Source organism: Mercenaria mercenaria, chromosome 10, assembly GCF_021730395.1.
Source record: "Mercenaria mercenaria strain notata chromosome 10, MADL_Memer_1, whole genome shotgun sequence".
Classification (NCBI taxonomy): Eukaryota; Metazoa; Mollusca; class Bivalvia; order Venerida; family Veneridae; genus Mercenaria; species Mercenaria mercenaria.
Genome location: NC_069370.1, coordinates 25,172,948 through 25,190,415, shown reverse-complemented (window position 1 = coordinate 25,190,415; position 17,468 = coordinate 25,172,948). Strand labels below are relative to the sequence as shown.

At 36.2% G+C, this 17,468-nt stretch overlaps 1 protein-coding gene across 2 annotated transcripts in view; it reads left to right on the top strand.

Annotated features, from left to right (window-relative positions):
* Nucleotides 1-17,468, top strand: part of LOC123559606 (multidrug resistance-associated protein 1-like) — a 133,037-nt gene that overhangs the window by 95,434 nt on the left and 20,135 nt on the right. For both annotated transcript variants that reach the window (XM_053552540.1, XM_053552541.1), the window contains exons 18-24: nt 921-1,047; nt 2,572-2,748; nt 8,009-8,176; nt 10,994-11,180; nt 11,726-11,834; nt 13,542-13,683; nt 16,953-17,184. In XM_053552540.1, the coding sequence (XP_053408515.1) occupies nt 921-1,047; nt 2,572-2,748; nt 8,009-8,176; nt 10,994-11,180; nt 11,726-11,834; nt 13,542-13,683; nt 16,953-17,184 (1,142 nt within the window). The remainder of the gene's footprint in view (nt 1-920; nt 1,048-2,571; nt 2,749-8,008; nt 8,177-10,993; nt 11,181-11,725; nt 11,835-13,541; nt 13,684-16,952; nt 17,185-17,468) is intronic.

Sequence of the window (17,468 nt, the reverse complement as noted above, 5' to 3'; positions counted from 1 at the left end):
GTCCTCTTGTTTAAATTTAGCATGGGAAGTTCTTCCAAGCATAATGTGGTATGTAGAAAACATGTCAAATTTATAAATTTAAGTGTTTTATTAAAAAATACCCCAGTTATATATCTGGATAGTTTCTTTTGCTGTTCAGTATACTATATATCATTGATTCATCTCATGAAATCAAGCCTTTTTATTTTATGTTTTCCAGTGAATTATAGAGTTTTCTCAGTGAAATAAAAGTGATAATCCACAGTTTTGAAACAGTAGATTATCATTTTTATTTTCACTGTTTTTGCCAAACTAGTTCCGGTCCTCCGTCGCGATTGAAGTCAAATTGTATACCGAGCGTTAAGAATAACGGGGACCATAATGACGATGACGTCGTTAAAATGACGTCATTTGCGTTATGCTTTCTGTTGATCTTTTGCGCGATTTTCTACATTTTATAAACTACGCCACTCGTGAAAATATCAGTTTCTGATGCTCACTTGTGAAATAAAATTTATATTTCACTGAAACAAACAAATATCCTCTATATCTTTCATAAAAAAAAAACAACAGTATTTAAGGTTGCAGTCCAAGAGCCAATATATGTTTTGTACTGACCAAAGGTTGCATGCTATGGGCCAATGAATGTGTTGAAGTTACCAAAGGTTGTAGGCCAAGGGCCAGTATGTATATTACACTGGTCCAGGGTTGCAGGTCATTTTGAAAACACACACATGACAACGAAATAATTACAAGTTGGTAAATAAGTTTTTAATTCATAATGCTCTATTTACATTTTATGGTGGTGCCATAACAATCACAGCCCATAAGATTTAAATTAGTATTACAGAAAAATAGTAAAATGATGTACAAGCAGATATTACTGTAATTGCGCCAATTTTCAGCTGTCATGTGATAATTTCTTTAAACTTTATTTTTAGTATAAATCTGGATATATCTGATGGTAAACTGGTAGCAGTTGTTGGTCAGGTAGGATGTGGAAAATCATCTCTAGTGTCTGCCTTTCTCGGAGAAATGGAAAAAAATGAGGGAAGAGTAAAAGTCAAGGTAAGGAGCATAGGATCTCACAAGGATATGTTTAGAATTAAAATTGTTGTTTGATGAAAACTATAAATAGTAACTATATAGTAACACTTTTTAGCTTACCTGAGCACAAAGTGCTCATCGTCACACTGTGTCCGTCCATTAAGTAGTCCGTCGTCAACAATTGTGTTTAAACGAAATCTCTCCAAAACAACTGAATGGAAGTTGATGAAACTTGGTTTGGATATTCCTTGGATGGTCCTCTACCAAACTTGTTTAAACAGTTCCGCTTGGTTGCACATAAGGGCCGCCAGAGCTAAAAATCTTCAAAGGGCATCTCTTTTAAACCGATGGTCCGATTTTGAAATAATTTCACAAAATGGTCTTCATGTCACCCTCTACAAAGATTGTTCAAATTATACCAGTTTCGTCAAAAAAATGTCTGCCAGAGGGCGTGGTCACTTTTCCCTACATGTATATAGTGGAAACATTAAGAATCTTCTTGTGTGAAACATTTGGCCCGATTTTAAAATAATTTTGATCCTCTACCAAGATTGTTCAAATTATTTCGATTCATCTGAGAACTTGGCTGCCAGGGGGCATTGTCACTTCCCTATATGTATATAGTAGAAAATTAAAAAATCTTCTTGTGTGAAACTACTGGCCCGATTTTAAAATAAATTTATACAAATGGTCCATGTGTGACCCTTTACAAAGATTGTTAAAATTATTTAGATTTGTAATAAAACATGTCTGCCAGGGAGCATGGTAAGTTTTCCCTATATGTATATAGTAGAAACTTAGACAATCATCTTGTATAAAACTGTTAGCCCAATTTTGAAATAATATCACACAAATGGTCCTTGTGTGATCTTCTACAAATAGTGTTTTTTTTTTATGTTTTTTTTTGATTTGTTAAACACATGGCCACCAGAGGGCATGGTTACTTTTCATCAACAATTTCTTTAAACAACTTCTCCTTCAAAACCGCTGATTGGATTGAGAAGAAGCTCTACACAAATGATCTCTGGGTAGCCCTCTTTCAGAGTTGTTCAATGGTTCCGGTTCATTGAACATAATGCATGGGTCTTTTTGATTAGAAATAGGTTTTCAGCTATCAGACTTTAAAAAATCTTTTTCTCTAGAGCTTTGATATTTGGCATGTGATGTTAGGGTGTGACTCGACCATAATTGTCCAAATTATTGCCTTAAGTTCAAAAATGGCCATGGCCCTGTGTGTGACATGTACTTACAATAGGTTTATATATAAGAAACTTTGAAAATCTGAATCAATAATAGCTAGAGCCTTGATATTTGGCATGTGATATCGAAGTTGTACTGTCTACCATAATTGTTCAAAATTATTGTTCTAAGTTCAAAAATGTATGTGACATATATAAAATATAGGCTACGATGAGCACTTTCGGATCAGTGACCCTCTTGTTATAATTTTGTTTAGTTCAGTGTGGGAAGAAGCTATAATATGAAGCTAATATTTATTTCAAAATGGTTATCTCAATACAGAATTTATTTTTTTATTGTTTGCAGGGGTCTGTAGCCTATGTACCACAACAAGCCTGGATACAGAATGCTACAGTTAGGGAAAATATCTTATTTGGAAAGGACGTAGACCAAAATAAGTATGAGCAGGTGATAGAGGCGTGTGCACTGAAACCTGACCTTGACATCTTGCAAGGAGGCGATCTTACAGAAATTGGAGAAAAGGTGAGACTAGTTTAAATGGTTACAAGGTAAGTATGGTGGCTGGAAGAAAGCATGGAGTAGAGAAGTTTGCATGGGGTAGTGGAGAAGCATGTCGTTGGGAAGCTTACATAAATGAGGGAAGCTAGCATGGAGGAAAGAAGTCAGCATTCAGTTTGAGTAGTAGACTAAACATTATGTAGGGAATCAGCATTGTGTAGGGGAATAAACATTGAGTTCGGAAATAATATGTGCATATGAAACTTAGCATGGGGTAGTGGAGTAAGCAAAGTGTTGGGAAGCTAGCATGGAGGTGGGAAGTCAGCATTGAGTAGTGGAGTTATTATGGTAGAGTGGAGTTGGCATTGAGAATGGGAAAAAGCATGGTATATGGGTGTCGGCAGTGAGTACAGGAGTAAGCATGGTGTAGGGAAGTCAGCATTGAGAAGTGGAGAAGGCATGGTGTAGGGAAGTCAGCATTGAGAAGGGGAGTTAGACTGGTGTAGGGAAGTCAGCATTGAGTAGAGGAGAAAAGCTTGTGTAGGGAAGTCGTTGTATTGAGTAAGGGCGTAAGCATACTGTAGGGAAGTCAGCATTGAGTAGGGGAAAAAGCATGGTGTAGGGAATTCAGCATTGAGTAGTGGAGTAAGTATGGTGTAGGGGAGTAAGCATGGTAATGGGAATTCAGCATTGAGTAGGGGAGTAAGCATGGTGTAGGGAAGTCAGCATTGAGTAGGGGAGTAAGCATGGTGTAGGGGAGTCAGCATTCAGTAGGGGAGTAAGCATGGTGTAGGGGAGTAAGCATGGTAATAGGAAGTCAGCATTGAGTAGGGGAGTAAGCATAGTGTAGGGAAGTCAGCATTGAGTAGGGGAGAAAGCCTTGTGTAGGGAAGTAAGCATGGTGTAGGGGAGTAAGCATGGTAATGGGAAGTCAGCATTGAGTAGGGGAGTAAGCATGGTGTAGGGGAGTAAGCATGGTAATAGGAAGTCAGCATTGAGTAGGGGAGTAAGCATAGTGTAGGGAAGTCAGCATTGAGTAGGGGAGAAAGCCTTGTGTAGGGAAGTAAGCATGGTGTAGGGGAGTAAGCATGGTAATGGGAAGTCAGCATTGAGTAGGGGAGTAAGCAAGTTAAAGGCCAAATGCTTTCAAACTTCACATTATGTCTTTGACATCACACCAGTGTCGGCATCACACCTTGGTTAAAGTTTTGCATGCAAGTACATATGGCTGTCATTTAAAGACATAAAGCTTTAAAACTTATTTTTTCTTTTGCTAGGTCAATTACCAACCTCACTGGGTCAAGTCCCATAACTCTGACATGTATTTTGGCCAAATTATGCCCCCTTTTGGCTTTAGAAAAACTTGGTTAAAAATTTACATGCAAGTTACACTCTCCAAAACAAATGCAGATATTGAATTGAAACTTCACATGTATCTTTGGGGTTATTAAACTAGGTGATAGCATCAAGTCCCATAACTTTGACATGCATTTTGGTCAAATTATGCCCCCTTTTGGACTTAGAAAATCCTGGTTAAAGTTTTGCATGTAAGTAAATATGGCTATCATTTAAAGGTGTATAGCTTTGAAACTTTTTTATCCCCCGCCGATGAAATCGGAAGGGGGGTATTGAAATGGCGTTGTCCGTCCGTCAGTCCAACCGTCCGTCCGCAGCCATTTCTCAGTAACTACTTGGTAGAATTTCATGAAACTTGAAATAAACATGAACCAACATACTGCGATGATGCCCGTCAAGTTTTTTTTTTGATTGGTCAATTTCTCTCAGAGTTATTGCCCTTGATTTAATAAAAATGTCCGTCTGCAGCTATTTCTCAGTAACTAACAGGTAGAATTTCATCAAATTTGAAATAGACATGAACCAAGATACTGTGCTGATGCCCGTCAAGTTTTTTTTTTGATAGGTCAATTTCCGTCAGAGTTATTGCCCTTGATTTAATGAAAAATGTCCGTCTGCAGTCATTTCTCAGTAACTAGCAGGTAGAATTTCATCAAACTTGAAACAGACATGAACCAAGATACTGCGACGATGCCCTTCAAGGTTTTTTTCGATTGGTCAATTTTCCATATAGTTATTGCCCTTTAATTGTTTAAAAATCCACAGATCTGTACATAACAAACCAACCAATTGGAAGAATTTCATTAAACTTCTTTCATTCTTTTCCATGAACATTTATTATAAACATGTGATGTTGTGTACCTACACCTGGTCACCACCTTACCTTGGTCCCCCCCTCCTCCCCCACCATTTTTTATTTTTAGCTCGCCTGTGACAAAGTGACAAGGTGAGCTTTTGTGATCGCGCGGTGTCCGTTGTCCGCCGTCCGTCCGTGCGTGCGTCCGTAAACTTTTGCTTGTGACCACTCTAGAGGTCACATTTTTCATGGGATCTTTATGAAAATGGGTCAGAATGTTCACCTTGATGATATCTAGGTCAAGTTCGAAACTGGGTCACGTGCCATCAAAAACTAGGTCAGTAGGTCTAAAATAGAAAAACCTTGTGACCTCTCTAGAGGCCATATATTTCACAAGATCTTCATGAAAATTGGTCAGAATGTTCACCTTGGTGATATCTAGGTCAAGTTCGAAACTGGGTCACATGCCATCAAAAACTAGGTCAGTAGGTCTAAAAATAGAAAAACCTTGTGACCTCTCTAGAGGCCATATATTTCAAAAGATCTTCATGAAAATTGGTCAGAATGTTCACCTTGATGATATCTAGGTCAAGTTCAAAACTGGGTCACGTGTCTTCAAAAAGTAGGTCAGTAGGTCTAAAAATAGAAAAACCTTGTGACCTCTCTAGAGGCCATATATTTCACGAGATCTTCAAGTAGGTCAGATAATAGAAAAACCTTGTGACCTCTCTAAAGGCCATATTTTTTCATGGGATCTGTATGAAAGTTGGTCTGAATGTTCATCTTGATGATATCTAGGTCAAGTTCGAAACTGGGTCACGTGCGATCAAAAACTAGGTCAGTAGGTCTAAAAATAGAAAAACCTTGTGACCTCTCTAGAGGCCATATATTTCATGAGATCTTCATGAAAATTGGTCAGAATGTTCACCTTAATGATATCTAGGTCAAGTTCAAAACTGGGTCACGTGCCATCAAAAACTAGGTCAGTAGATCAAGTAATAGAAAAGCTTGTGACCTCTCTAGAGGCCATATTTTTCATGGGATCTGTATGAAAGTTGGTCTGAATGTTCATCTTGATGATATCTAGGTCAAGTTCGAAACTTGGGTACTTGCCTTCTAAAACTAGGTCAGTAGGTCAAATAATAGAAAAACCTTGTGACCTCTCTAAAGGCCATATTTTTCATGGGATCTGTATGAAAATTGGTCTGAATGTTCATCTTGATGATATCTAGGTCAAGTTTGAAACAGGGTCACATGCGGTCAAAAACTAGGTCAGTAGGTCTAAAAATAGAAAAACCTTGTGACCTCTCTAGAGGCCATACTTGTGTATGGATCTCCATAAAAATTGCTCAGAATGTTCATCTTGATGATATCTAGGTCAAGTTTGAAACTGGGTCACGTGCCATAAGAAACTAGGTCAATAGGTCAAATAATAGAAAAATTTTGTGACCTCTCTAGAGACCATATGTTTCAATGGATCTTCATGAAAATTAGTCAGAATTTTTATCTTGATAATATCTAGGTGAAGTTCAAAACTGGGTCACATGAGCTCAAAAACTAGGTCACTATGTCAAATAATAGAAAAAACGACGTCATACTCAAAACTGGGTCATGTGGGAAGAGGTGAGCGATTCAGGACCATCATTGTCCTCTTGTTATTTTATTTTTTTTTTCATTTTTCATTTTCTATCAATATTTATAATCAACATGTAAACTGTTGTATCCTCTCACCCCCCCCCCCCCCCCCCCCCCCCCCCCAGCCCCACCCAAACAAACCCTTCATTTTCTTTTAATTTGATTTTGACTAATGAAATTATTTGCTTCTTGGTAACATTCTTAACTTTTTGCTGGATATATTTTTTTGCCGTTCCTCAACTCTGACCCTTTCGGCGGGGGATTCCAATTCATTGAATTTGCTTGTTTTTTTCTTTTTCCAGGTCAATTACTAACCTCACTTGGTCATGTCCCATTACTCTGACATGTATTGTGGACAAATTATGCCCCCTTTTGGACTTAGAAAATTCTGGTTAAAGTTTTACATGCAAGTTACTATCTTCAAAACTAATGCAGATATTGAATTGAAACTTTACATGTGTCTTTGGGGTTATAAATCTAGTTGATTGCATCAAGTCCCACAACTCTGACATGCATTTTGGCCAAATTATGCCCCCTTTTGGACTTAGAAAATCCCGGTTAAAGTTTTGCGTAGCAGATAGATTTGAAACTTTTTTTTTCTTTTTCTAGATCAATTACCAACCTCACTGGGTCAAATCCCATAACTCTGACATGTATTTTGGGGATGTTATGCACCCTTTTGGACTTAGAAAATTCTGTTTTGCATGCAAGTTACTATCTCCAAAACAAATGCAGATATGAAATTGGAACTTCACATGTGTCTTCGGGGTTATAAAACTAGTGGATTGCATCAAGTTCCATAACTCTTGACATGCATTTTGGCCAAATTATATCCCCTTTTCAACTTAAAACTTCAGGTTAAAGTTTTGCATGCAAGTTACTATCTCCAAAACTAATGCAGGTACTGGATTGAAACTCTACAGAAATTTTAACATTTAGGGTAATAATTTCCTGCTTAAGGGACAATGATACGAATAGTCGAGCATTGGCTGTCTTACAGACAGCTCTTGTTTAAGTTGGAAATTTCTGAAAGTTTTGCATGTAAGCAGGTTTCTCAGAAACTACCAGACCAAAAGATATATAAGCTCACTTCTTTCCACATCATGAGATGACTTTATGGGGCAATTTAAATAACTCGGCTTACATTTTCACAAAATTATGCTCTTTTTTCAAAGTTTTGCAAGTAAGCATGTATCTCAAGAACTACTTGTCCAAATGTTCTCAGATTTTTCACACGTCTTTGGCATCATGAGATGACCTCATGTGGCAAGTTTCATCACTCTGGCTTACATTTTAGCAAACTTATGCCCCTTTTCAAACTAGGAAAATTTTTCTAAAGCTTTTGTATGTAAGCTAGTATTAGGTGGAAGGGCTTCAAATAGTCGAGTACACTGTTATTAGACATCTCTTGTTCTTTTGATAGTAAATGTTGCACTGCATTAATACTTAAAAAGAACATGAAATTTTTGTTCTGTTAAGATTATTTGAATTTTTTAGGGTATCAATTTGTCAGGAGGCCAGAAGCAGCGTGTAAGTTTGGCTCGTGCTGTATACAACAATGCTGACATTTATATGCTGGATGATCCTCTCAGTGCAGTTGACTCGCATGTCGGCAAACACATCTTCAATAAAGTTATAGGATCAAAAGGTTTACTCAGAAACAAGGTAAGTTAAACAGATCACAATGCTCTATAAGACTGTCTGCTGAATTGTTAAAGCATGTCTCTAATTTCAGTTACAAGACCATAATGTCATTCACCTTGGTGAGCCTCTGGAAGCAAATGTTATTGGTATTGTAATTGGAGCATTTGAAAAGCACCAATACTGTGGTACATGGTGAACTGTTGTGATCACTCACTGTCTGATGTCCATCCATCTTCTGTCAAAAAACATGGCCACCAGTGGCTAGAACTGACATAGAAATATCTTTAAATAAGTTATTCACATGAAGGGCAAAATATAGACATCTTCTCACGAACAGGTGGTTGCAGATAACCATTATATAGAGAGACCTTTCAAAACACTCTCAGCCTGCTACAGCTGTCTGTGTGTATCTTTTTCTCCCCCCAGACAACAAAGTTGTAAGAGGGGTTATACTGGTTTCAGGTTGTCTGTCTATCTGTCCGTCTGTCTGTCCGTAGACGTAATCTTGTGCGCACCATCTCTCCTTATCCCCTTGACAGAATTTAATGAAACTTCACACAAGTGATCAGTACCAACAGTAGTTGTGCATGGGGCATGTTAGGTTCTTGTAGAAAAAAAATTTGCAGAGTTATGGGACTTTGTTTTTTTGTTACTATACTATATACATAGACACAATCTTGTGCGCACCATCTCTCCTCATCCCCTTGACACAATTTAATGAAACTTCACACAAGTGATCAGTACCAACAGTAGTTGTGCATGGGGCATGTTAGGTTCTTTTAGAAAAAAAAATTGCAGAGTTATGGGACTTTTGTTTTTTTGTTACTATACTATATACATAGACACAGTCTTGTGCGCACCATCTCTCCTCATCCCCTTGACACAATTTAATGAAACTTCACACAAGTGATCAGTAACAACAGTAGTTGTGCATGGGGCATGTTAGGTTCTTTCAGAAAAAAAATTTGCAGAGTTGGGCTTTGTTTTTTTGTTACTATACTATATACAGTCGAATACCGTTACCTTGATATTCAAGGGACTGCAAAAATTGCATCGACGTATCCGTAGTTCGACGTAACGATATCGACTATCTGGGACTACTTTGTACTTGTGTTGGACGTCTATATTGTCATTATATCTAATGTTTTTTTGTCTTTTTTTAGAGGGCTTGAAAGGGAAAAGAATTAATATTTAACGTAAATACGATTTTAATTTTATTTAAAAATAAATCATATAATTAAATACATATATACAACTTTTTAATTTTTCAAAATATACATTTAAACATGAGCATTTTTATTCCTTCCCTAAACAAGTCTGAATGCAGCGGTAACGTTCCTAGTGGAGTAGTCATTTTGACTGTGCTTCAATAACGAAAATTTGCAAGTTTAATATTGTTACTCAATCCTAAATGGCAGATTTTTACTCCGTCAAACAGAAAATATTTCATCCAAATTAGTTATTATATTTGAAAACAGCTTTCCTGCTTGCACGGTGTTTTGTAGCACTAATTATTGGGAATTAAATGTAAACTTTTTGACATTTAAATTAGATTTAGATTAAACAAACAAAACATACACACAATCTAACTTGAAGATGACAACAATAGGTTGATTTTCACACCTTACAAGGAACATGGATATTTTTGACAAGCTGTGATATCGACAAAACCAGGTGTAAAAACAGTACAGGTAAGTTGACGGGACTGAAAAATATCATCGAGCTAAACAAAATATCGAGCTAATCATATCGAGGTAATGATAAATAATTACATTAAGATAAATAGGAAAAAATCGGGAGCGACTCGTACACATCGTGCTAACCGGAGTATCGAGCTAACCGATATCGAGGTAACGATATTCAACTGCACTTAGACACAATCTTGTGCGCACCATCTCTCCTCATCCCCTTGACACAATTTAATGAAACTTCACACAAGTGATCAGTAACAATAGTAGTTGTGCATGGGGCATGTTAGGTTCTTTCAGCAACAGAGATTGCAGAGTTATGGGACTTTGTTTCTTGTTAACATACTATGTACATACAGTCTGCATATGCAATCTTGTGCGTGCCTAATCTACCAAACCCTTACACACAATTTAATGAAACTTCAAACAAGTGATCAATACCAACCCTAGTTGTGCATGGTGCATGTTACATTCTTTTATATTCTGCATAGTTATGGGACTTTGTTTTTTGTTACTATACTGTATACATACAGTCTATATACATACAGTCCACATAATTATGCAATCTTGTGTGCGTCAAATTGCAATGTACTGTGTCAGTGCATGCGGGGGGTACATTCATCACCTTTAGTGATAGCTCTAGTTCACCCAGTTTTAAAGACCTAAGAAGCATTTAGTGTTTAAACTGTTGGTCATCTGTTAAAATAATTTATGTAAGCAACTTCAGCTGCCTTTGGAATTTTTGACACCTGGAGTATATTATGGTCCTTTTCAAAAGTTGTACACTGTCTAACCTGGTTATGCTCTGAAACTCTGGATAGCCATCTAGGACCATCATTTCTCGCTTGTTTATACTTGCCTTAGTTTTTTTTTATTTTAACTTTTTTTAGTGAAAAGATGTTTGAATACTCAAGCATTTCTGTCATCTGACAACTCTTGTTGTAATAAACTATAATTATACTTAATGTCTTTCCTGACTGTAATGGAGATTATGACCCATGTATGACTTATCATTTGTCCAGTAGTCTTGTGGACAGCTGTCTTGTTTGGTTTTTCATTCTGCATTATTATCTTGTCTATGTTATTTGCAATGTAAGTATTATTTTGATACAAGAGCAAATGATAACATGTTTATTATATTTGGTTTTAGACGCGTATTCTTGTGACACATGGAGTTCACTGGTTGCCGATGGTTGACACTATAGTTGTAATGGTAGACGGCCGCGTATCTGAACTCGGATCATACGAGGAGTTGATGTCACATGATGGAGCATTTGCTCAGTTCCTCAAGGTCTATCTAACACAGGAAGACAATGATGATGAAGATGACCCTGAAGGTAATGTTGACATTTTTTGGCAATTAACACGGCTCTTTTTGTATATCTTACCAAGGTTATGACTGTAGTTCAGTTTTATTAAAAAATCATAGGTGTATAATTATAATTATAAGATTAGTAACCATATGACATATTGATTTTGGTCTGTTTTCAATAAACAGTGTGCACTGACAGTGTAATTATGTACCTGTGATAAACAGTGTGCACTGACAGTGTAATAATGTATCTGTGATAAACAGTGTGCACTGACAGTGTAATTATGTATCTGTGACAGCTAAAAGACTTGAACAGTACTGTAAAATGTGAAGTTCATAATTTTGCTGGACCAAAAATTTACTAGATACATGCATAATGTATAAAGTCTGTGTTTTAGTTAATGTATCATTTGTTTGAAATTTTTTATAGCCATGCTTATTTTTCCTTACATACTTACATGCAGCCATGTATTATTTGGCATAAGCTTCACCTTATAAAGCCATTTATGTAAAAATTTCAGTTGCATGTTATTTGTTTGTGCTATTTCAAATGAGCTGTGTTTTTTTCAGTTCAACAAATAAAGAGTAAAATTTTGGAAAGAGTTGATTCTGTAACATCTGGTACAGATGGGACTGGTGTCTCTGGTGATGAAGATGTTGTGGGCCGACTTAGAACCACGTAAGAATATAAGGATCTTACATATCTCTTGTATAAGACAGGGTTTTCCCTATCCCAGAGACAGCATGGGATGAGGAATTGAGCGTATGCAAGGTTTATGATCCATGCTGTCCCTAGGGTTTCGAAACAGTAAAAATAGCAACATTTGTAACTACCTTAAATCATACTTCTGTTGAAAGCTATGTTGCAAGTTATCCTTTAAAATTGTACACAAGACAAGGGCTGTAATGATAGCAGATTTTAGAACTTGTCTTTGAAGATGATGATTTAGTGGTTCATGTCTATAAGTACATTGTAAAATGAATTGGTTAATATAGTTGATAATTTTCTCACCTTTTAGTACTGTTTGTACAGTATTCTGTAATAAGAACCTCCCTTTGTGGAATGAATGAATTAATGGAAGAGACATCTATTGATATTGGAATTTGTCTGTCAATAATTTTGTCACTTTATCCCTTTTGCTCATGGTCGATCCAATGTTTTGTCTGGTTATGATGTAATTATTCGAATTTGGCCTGAAAAAAATGAAATACTGTTGAATTCAAAGAGATATGAGACCCAATTCATACAAAAAGAAAAAAAATTGGATTCCTTTTATTCTGTTTCAGTAAGTACAAATATTTTTGAAAAAGAACGTGTTAACAAAATCAGGAATAAATCCACACCAGCATTAAGTGGTCAGCTGTTTTTAAACAGTCATTTTGGCCATTTTCCTTGACCTGATGCTTCAAAAGGCAGACTGGACTGTATATGAAATTAAGACCAGTTTAAGTCAAATGTTTGTTATACATTTAAAAACAATTCGTCTCTTTTAAAAGTCTGTCTCAGCAATGATGAATGGCATTATTACTAGAGGCTTGGACTGACAGAAAATAGTTTAGTTTTTTTTTTCAATGTATTCCTTCATTTCTCCATTTTATGTTAGCATAGCTTCTGGTCCTTGAACAAAATCCTGATTTGGTAAATTAAACAGTAGTTGAAAATGATGAAAAGTACTTGCTCAAAAGCTGAAGTCTGACAGTGTTATGTTGTCAAATAATTATTTCTGTATTTTTCCATTTTGTTCACCATTAGAGATTAACATATTATATTACAGTAGAAATTGGATATAGCAAACCTGGAATTAGCAAAACTTTGGATATAAAAAACAATTTTTTTATTTCTCAATTTGTTCCCTTCATTATAGATGTAATATAAGAAAATATTTGGATACAGGGAACTTGGTTATAGCAGAAACTTGGTTATAAGGAACATATTTTTCATGCTGAAAGCAGTAATTTATGCAGAAATGTGACAAACAGATTTCAGGTGAATCTTTTCATTTCCGTAGATCCAGATTAACTCCCTCTGACATGTATGTAGGAATAATAAGAATCAGGTGTTTTATTTCAGAAATTAAACTTGTCAACAACATTTGTACCAAATACCTGTAAAACACGGACATGTCGAATAACAGTCTGGTTAAAAAGTAAACATGTCATTTTACAATGTCTGATGTTTAAAGAAAGAAGAACATTTAAAATAGGTAATGTCGTACAAGTTACACAAGTAATCCTCGTTTAACTCTTCTGACTGGAGACAATGACAGTACTCACTTTAAAACATAAAATGATAATCAAACAGGAACAAACAACACAATTTCATTCATAGGGTATAGAAAGATGTTTGCAGCATATGCTTATAGAAAAATGTAATACAAAATTTCAGCCCGAAATCTGGGAAGAAAAAGCCTCCCCTTGAGCGAACAATATCTACAATAGACAAAGGAGCTAAAGGTGAATGGAAGGAAGATAAGGATAAGAAGAAAGCTGATAAACTTATTGAAGCTGAGAAGGCAGAAACAGGAAATGTAAGTACACACTCTTGTAATAGATACAGTTTCACCTAAACTCCTTGAAGAAGAGAAGGCAGAAACAGGAAATGTAAGTGCACCCTTACACCTGTAATAGATACAGTTTCACTTAAACTCATTGAAACTGAGAAGGCAGAAGCAGGAAATTAAGTGTACTCTTACCTCTCGTAATAGATACTGTTTCACTTAAACTCAATGAAGTTGAGAAGGCAGAAACAGGAAAGGGAAGTGCACTCTTACCTCTAGTAGTAGATACAGTTTCACTTAAACTCACTGAAGCTGAGAAAACAAAAACAGGAAATGTAAGTGCACCCTTACACCTGTAATAGATACAGTTTCACTTAAACTCATTGAAGCTGAGAAGGCAGAAACAGGAAATTAAGTGCACTCTTACCTCTTCTAATAGATAGTTTCACTTAAACTCATTGAAGCTGAGAAGGCAGAAACAGGCAATGTAAGTGCACTCTTACCTCTTGTAATAGATACAGTTTCACTTAAACTCCTTGAAGAAGAGAAGGCAGAAACAGGAAATGTAAGTGCACTCTTACCTCTTGTAATTGATACAGTTTCATTTAAACTCCTTGAAGAAGAGAAGGCAGAAACAGGCAATGTAAGTGCACTCTTACCTCTTGTAATTGATACAGTTCAACTTAAACTCCTTGAAGAAGAGAAGGCAGAAACAGGCAATGTAAGTGCACTCTTACCTCTTGTAATAGATACAGTTTCACTTAAACTCATTGAAGCTGAGAAGGCAGAAACAGGAAATGTAAGTGCACTCTTACCTCTTGTAATAGATACAGTTTCACTTAAACTCATTGAAGAAGAGAAGGCAGAAACAGGAAATGTAAGTGCACTCTTACCTCTTGTAATTGATACAGTTCAACTTAAACTCCTTGAAGCTGAGAAGGCAGAAACAGGAAATGTAAGTGCACTCTTACCTCTTGTAATTGATACAGTTCAACTTAAACTCCTTGAAGAAGAGAAGGCAGAAACAGGCAATGTAAGTGCACTCTTACCTCTTGTAATAGATACAGTTTCACTTAAACTCATTGAAGCTGAGAAGGCAGAAACAGGAAATGTAAGTGCACTCTTACCTCTTGTAATAGATACAGTTTCACTTAAACTCATTGAAGCTGAGAAGGCAGAAACAGGAAATGTAAGTGCACTCTTACCTCTTGTAATAGATACAGTTTCACTTAAACTCATTGAAGGGGGCCTGAAAGGCAGAAACAGGAAATGTAAAGTGGCACTCCTATATCTTATTAGACAAGTTTCATTAAACTCCTTAAAAGGGCAGAGGATAGACATTTAAAACAGAAATGTAAGTGCACTCTACCTCTTGTAATAGATACAGTTTCACTTAAACTCTTTGAAGCTGAAAAGGGCAGAAACAGGAAATGTAAGTGCACTCTTACCTCTTTAAATAGATCAGTTTTCCACTTAAACTCATTGAAGCCTAGAAGGCAGAAACAGGAAAATGAAAGTGCACTCTTACCTTTTGTAATAGAATACAGTTTCACTTAAACTCATTGAAGCTGAGAAGGTGGAAACAGGAAATGTAAGTGCACTCCTACCTCTTGTAATTGATACAGTTTCACTTAAACTCCTTGAAGTAGAGAAGGCAGAAACAGAAAATGTAAGTGCACTCTTACCTCTTGTAATAGACACAGTTTCACTTAAACTCCTTGAAGCAGAGATGGCAGAAACAGGAAATGTAAGTGCACACTTACCTCATGTAATAGACACAGTTTCATTTAAACTCATTGAAGCAGAGAAGGCAGAAACAGGAAATGTAAGTGCACTCTGACATTTTGTAATAGATACAGTTCCACTTAAACTCATTCAAGCAGAGAAGGCAGAAACAGGAAATGTAAGTGCACACTTACCTAGTAGATACAGTTACACTTAAACTCATTGAAGCAGAGAAGGCAGAAACAGGAAAGGTAAGTGCACACTTACCTCTTGTAATAGATACAGTTTCACTTAAACTCATTAAAGCAGAGAAGGCAGAAACAGGAAATGTAAGTGCACACTTACCTCTTGTAATAGATACAGTTTCACTTAAACTCATTGAAGCAGAGAAGGCAGAAACAGGAAATGTAAGTGCACACTTACCTCCTGTAATAGATACAGTTTCACTTAAACTCATTGAAGCAGAGAAGGCAGAAATAGGAAATGTAAGTGCACACTTACCTCTTGTAATAGATACAGTTTCACTTAAACTCATTGAAGCTGAGAAGGCAGAAACAGGAAATGTAAGTGCACACTTACCTCTTGTAATAGATGCAGTTTCACTTAAAACTCATTAAAGCAGAGAAGGCAGAAACAGGAAATGTAAGTGCACACTTACCTCTTGTAATAGATACAGTTCCACTTAAACTCATTCAAGCAGAGAAGGCAGAAACAGGAAATGTAAGTGCACACTTACCTAATAGATACAGTTTCACTTAAACTCATTGAAGCAGAGAAGGCAGAAACAAGAAAAGTAAGTGCACTCCTACCTCTTGTAATAGATACAGTTTCACTTAAACTCATTAAAGCTGAGAAGGCAGAAACAGGAAATGTAAGTGCACTCTTACCTCTTGTAATAGATGCGGCTTTGCTTAGGTTCTTTCAGAGAAAAATTCTGCAGAGATATTGGACTTGTGTTAATATGCTCTATACATACAGTCTGCATATGCAATCTTGTGCATGCCTAATCTCCTGAACCCTTGCACTTAATTTAATGAAACTTCATACAAGTGATCAGTACCAACCCTAGTTGTGCATGGTGTATGTTATGTTCTTTCAGAAAAAAATGCTGCGGAATTATGGGACTTCGTTTTTTATTACTGTACTATATACATACAGTCCACATAATTATGCAATCTTGCGTGCATCAAATTGCAATGTACTGTGTCAGTGTGTGGTGGGGGTGGGGGGCATACATTCATCACCTTCAGTGAAAGCTCTAGTTGAATTTAGGGTTATTTGGTAATATGTACTTTTACTAAAAGTAGTCTGTAGTTGTAATGAAAGAGTGGTAAGTATGATAATGTTGTAGCTGCCACACTTGTTGTCATAGGTTTGAATATTTGATTGACATAGTAAAAAGTGTTATTGAAAACATTGGTTTGATTACCACCTTAATGGCTTCAACTATGTAAGTTCATGTACAATATTGGAATTAGTACTCTTCTATCCATATAACTGCATCTTCTCTAAAAGAAAAAAACATGTAAATTAAAGACCCATCTCTAAATAAACTGATATTTTGATTATCTTAGGTATCATGGAAGGTGTACATGAAATATTTTTCTGCGATTGGAGCGCTGGCAACATTTGTTATATTTGCGCTGTTTATCGTGTACCAAGGTGGTGGTATATACTCCAGTATCTGGCTGGCACAGTGGACAGATGATGACTATCTCAAGAATCCCAATAATGTTAATACCACCGAATATCAGAACAGGAATTATAAATATTTGGGAATTTATGCAGCACTTGGAGTTGGTCAAGGTATGTGTTAGTTAATTTTAAGAATGACTGTTTGAAATTTTTCCAGCAGTAGAGGTTTTATTGTCAACCTGTCATCAGTATCAGTGTTGTCATCAGAGTCACAGACTGAAGTGTTTATGTTTACAGGTTTCTAAAAAAAGTGTAAGGCAAAATGGTTCCAAACTTCACACATGAGATGACCTGACAGGGCAGGCTTACATTTTGTCAATATAATGAGCCTATTTACCTACTCTGAAAATTTTATGAATTTTTCCATGTGAGCATGTTTCAAAGAAACTACTTGA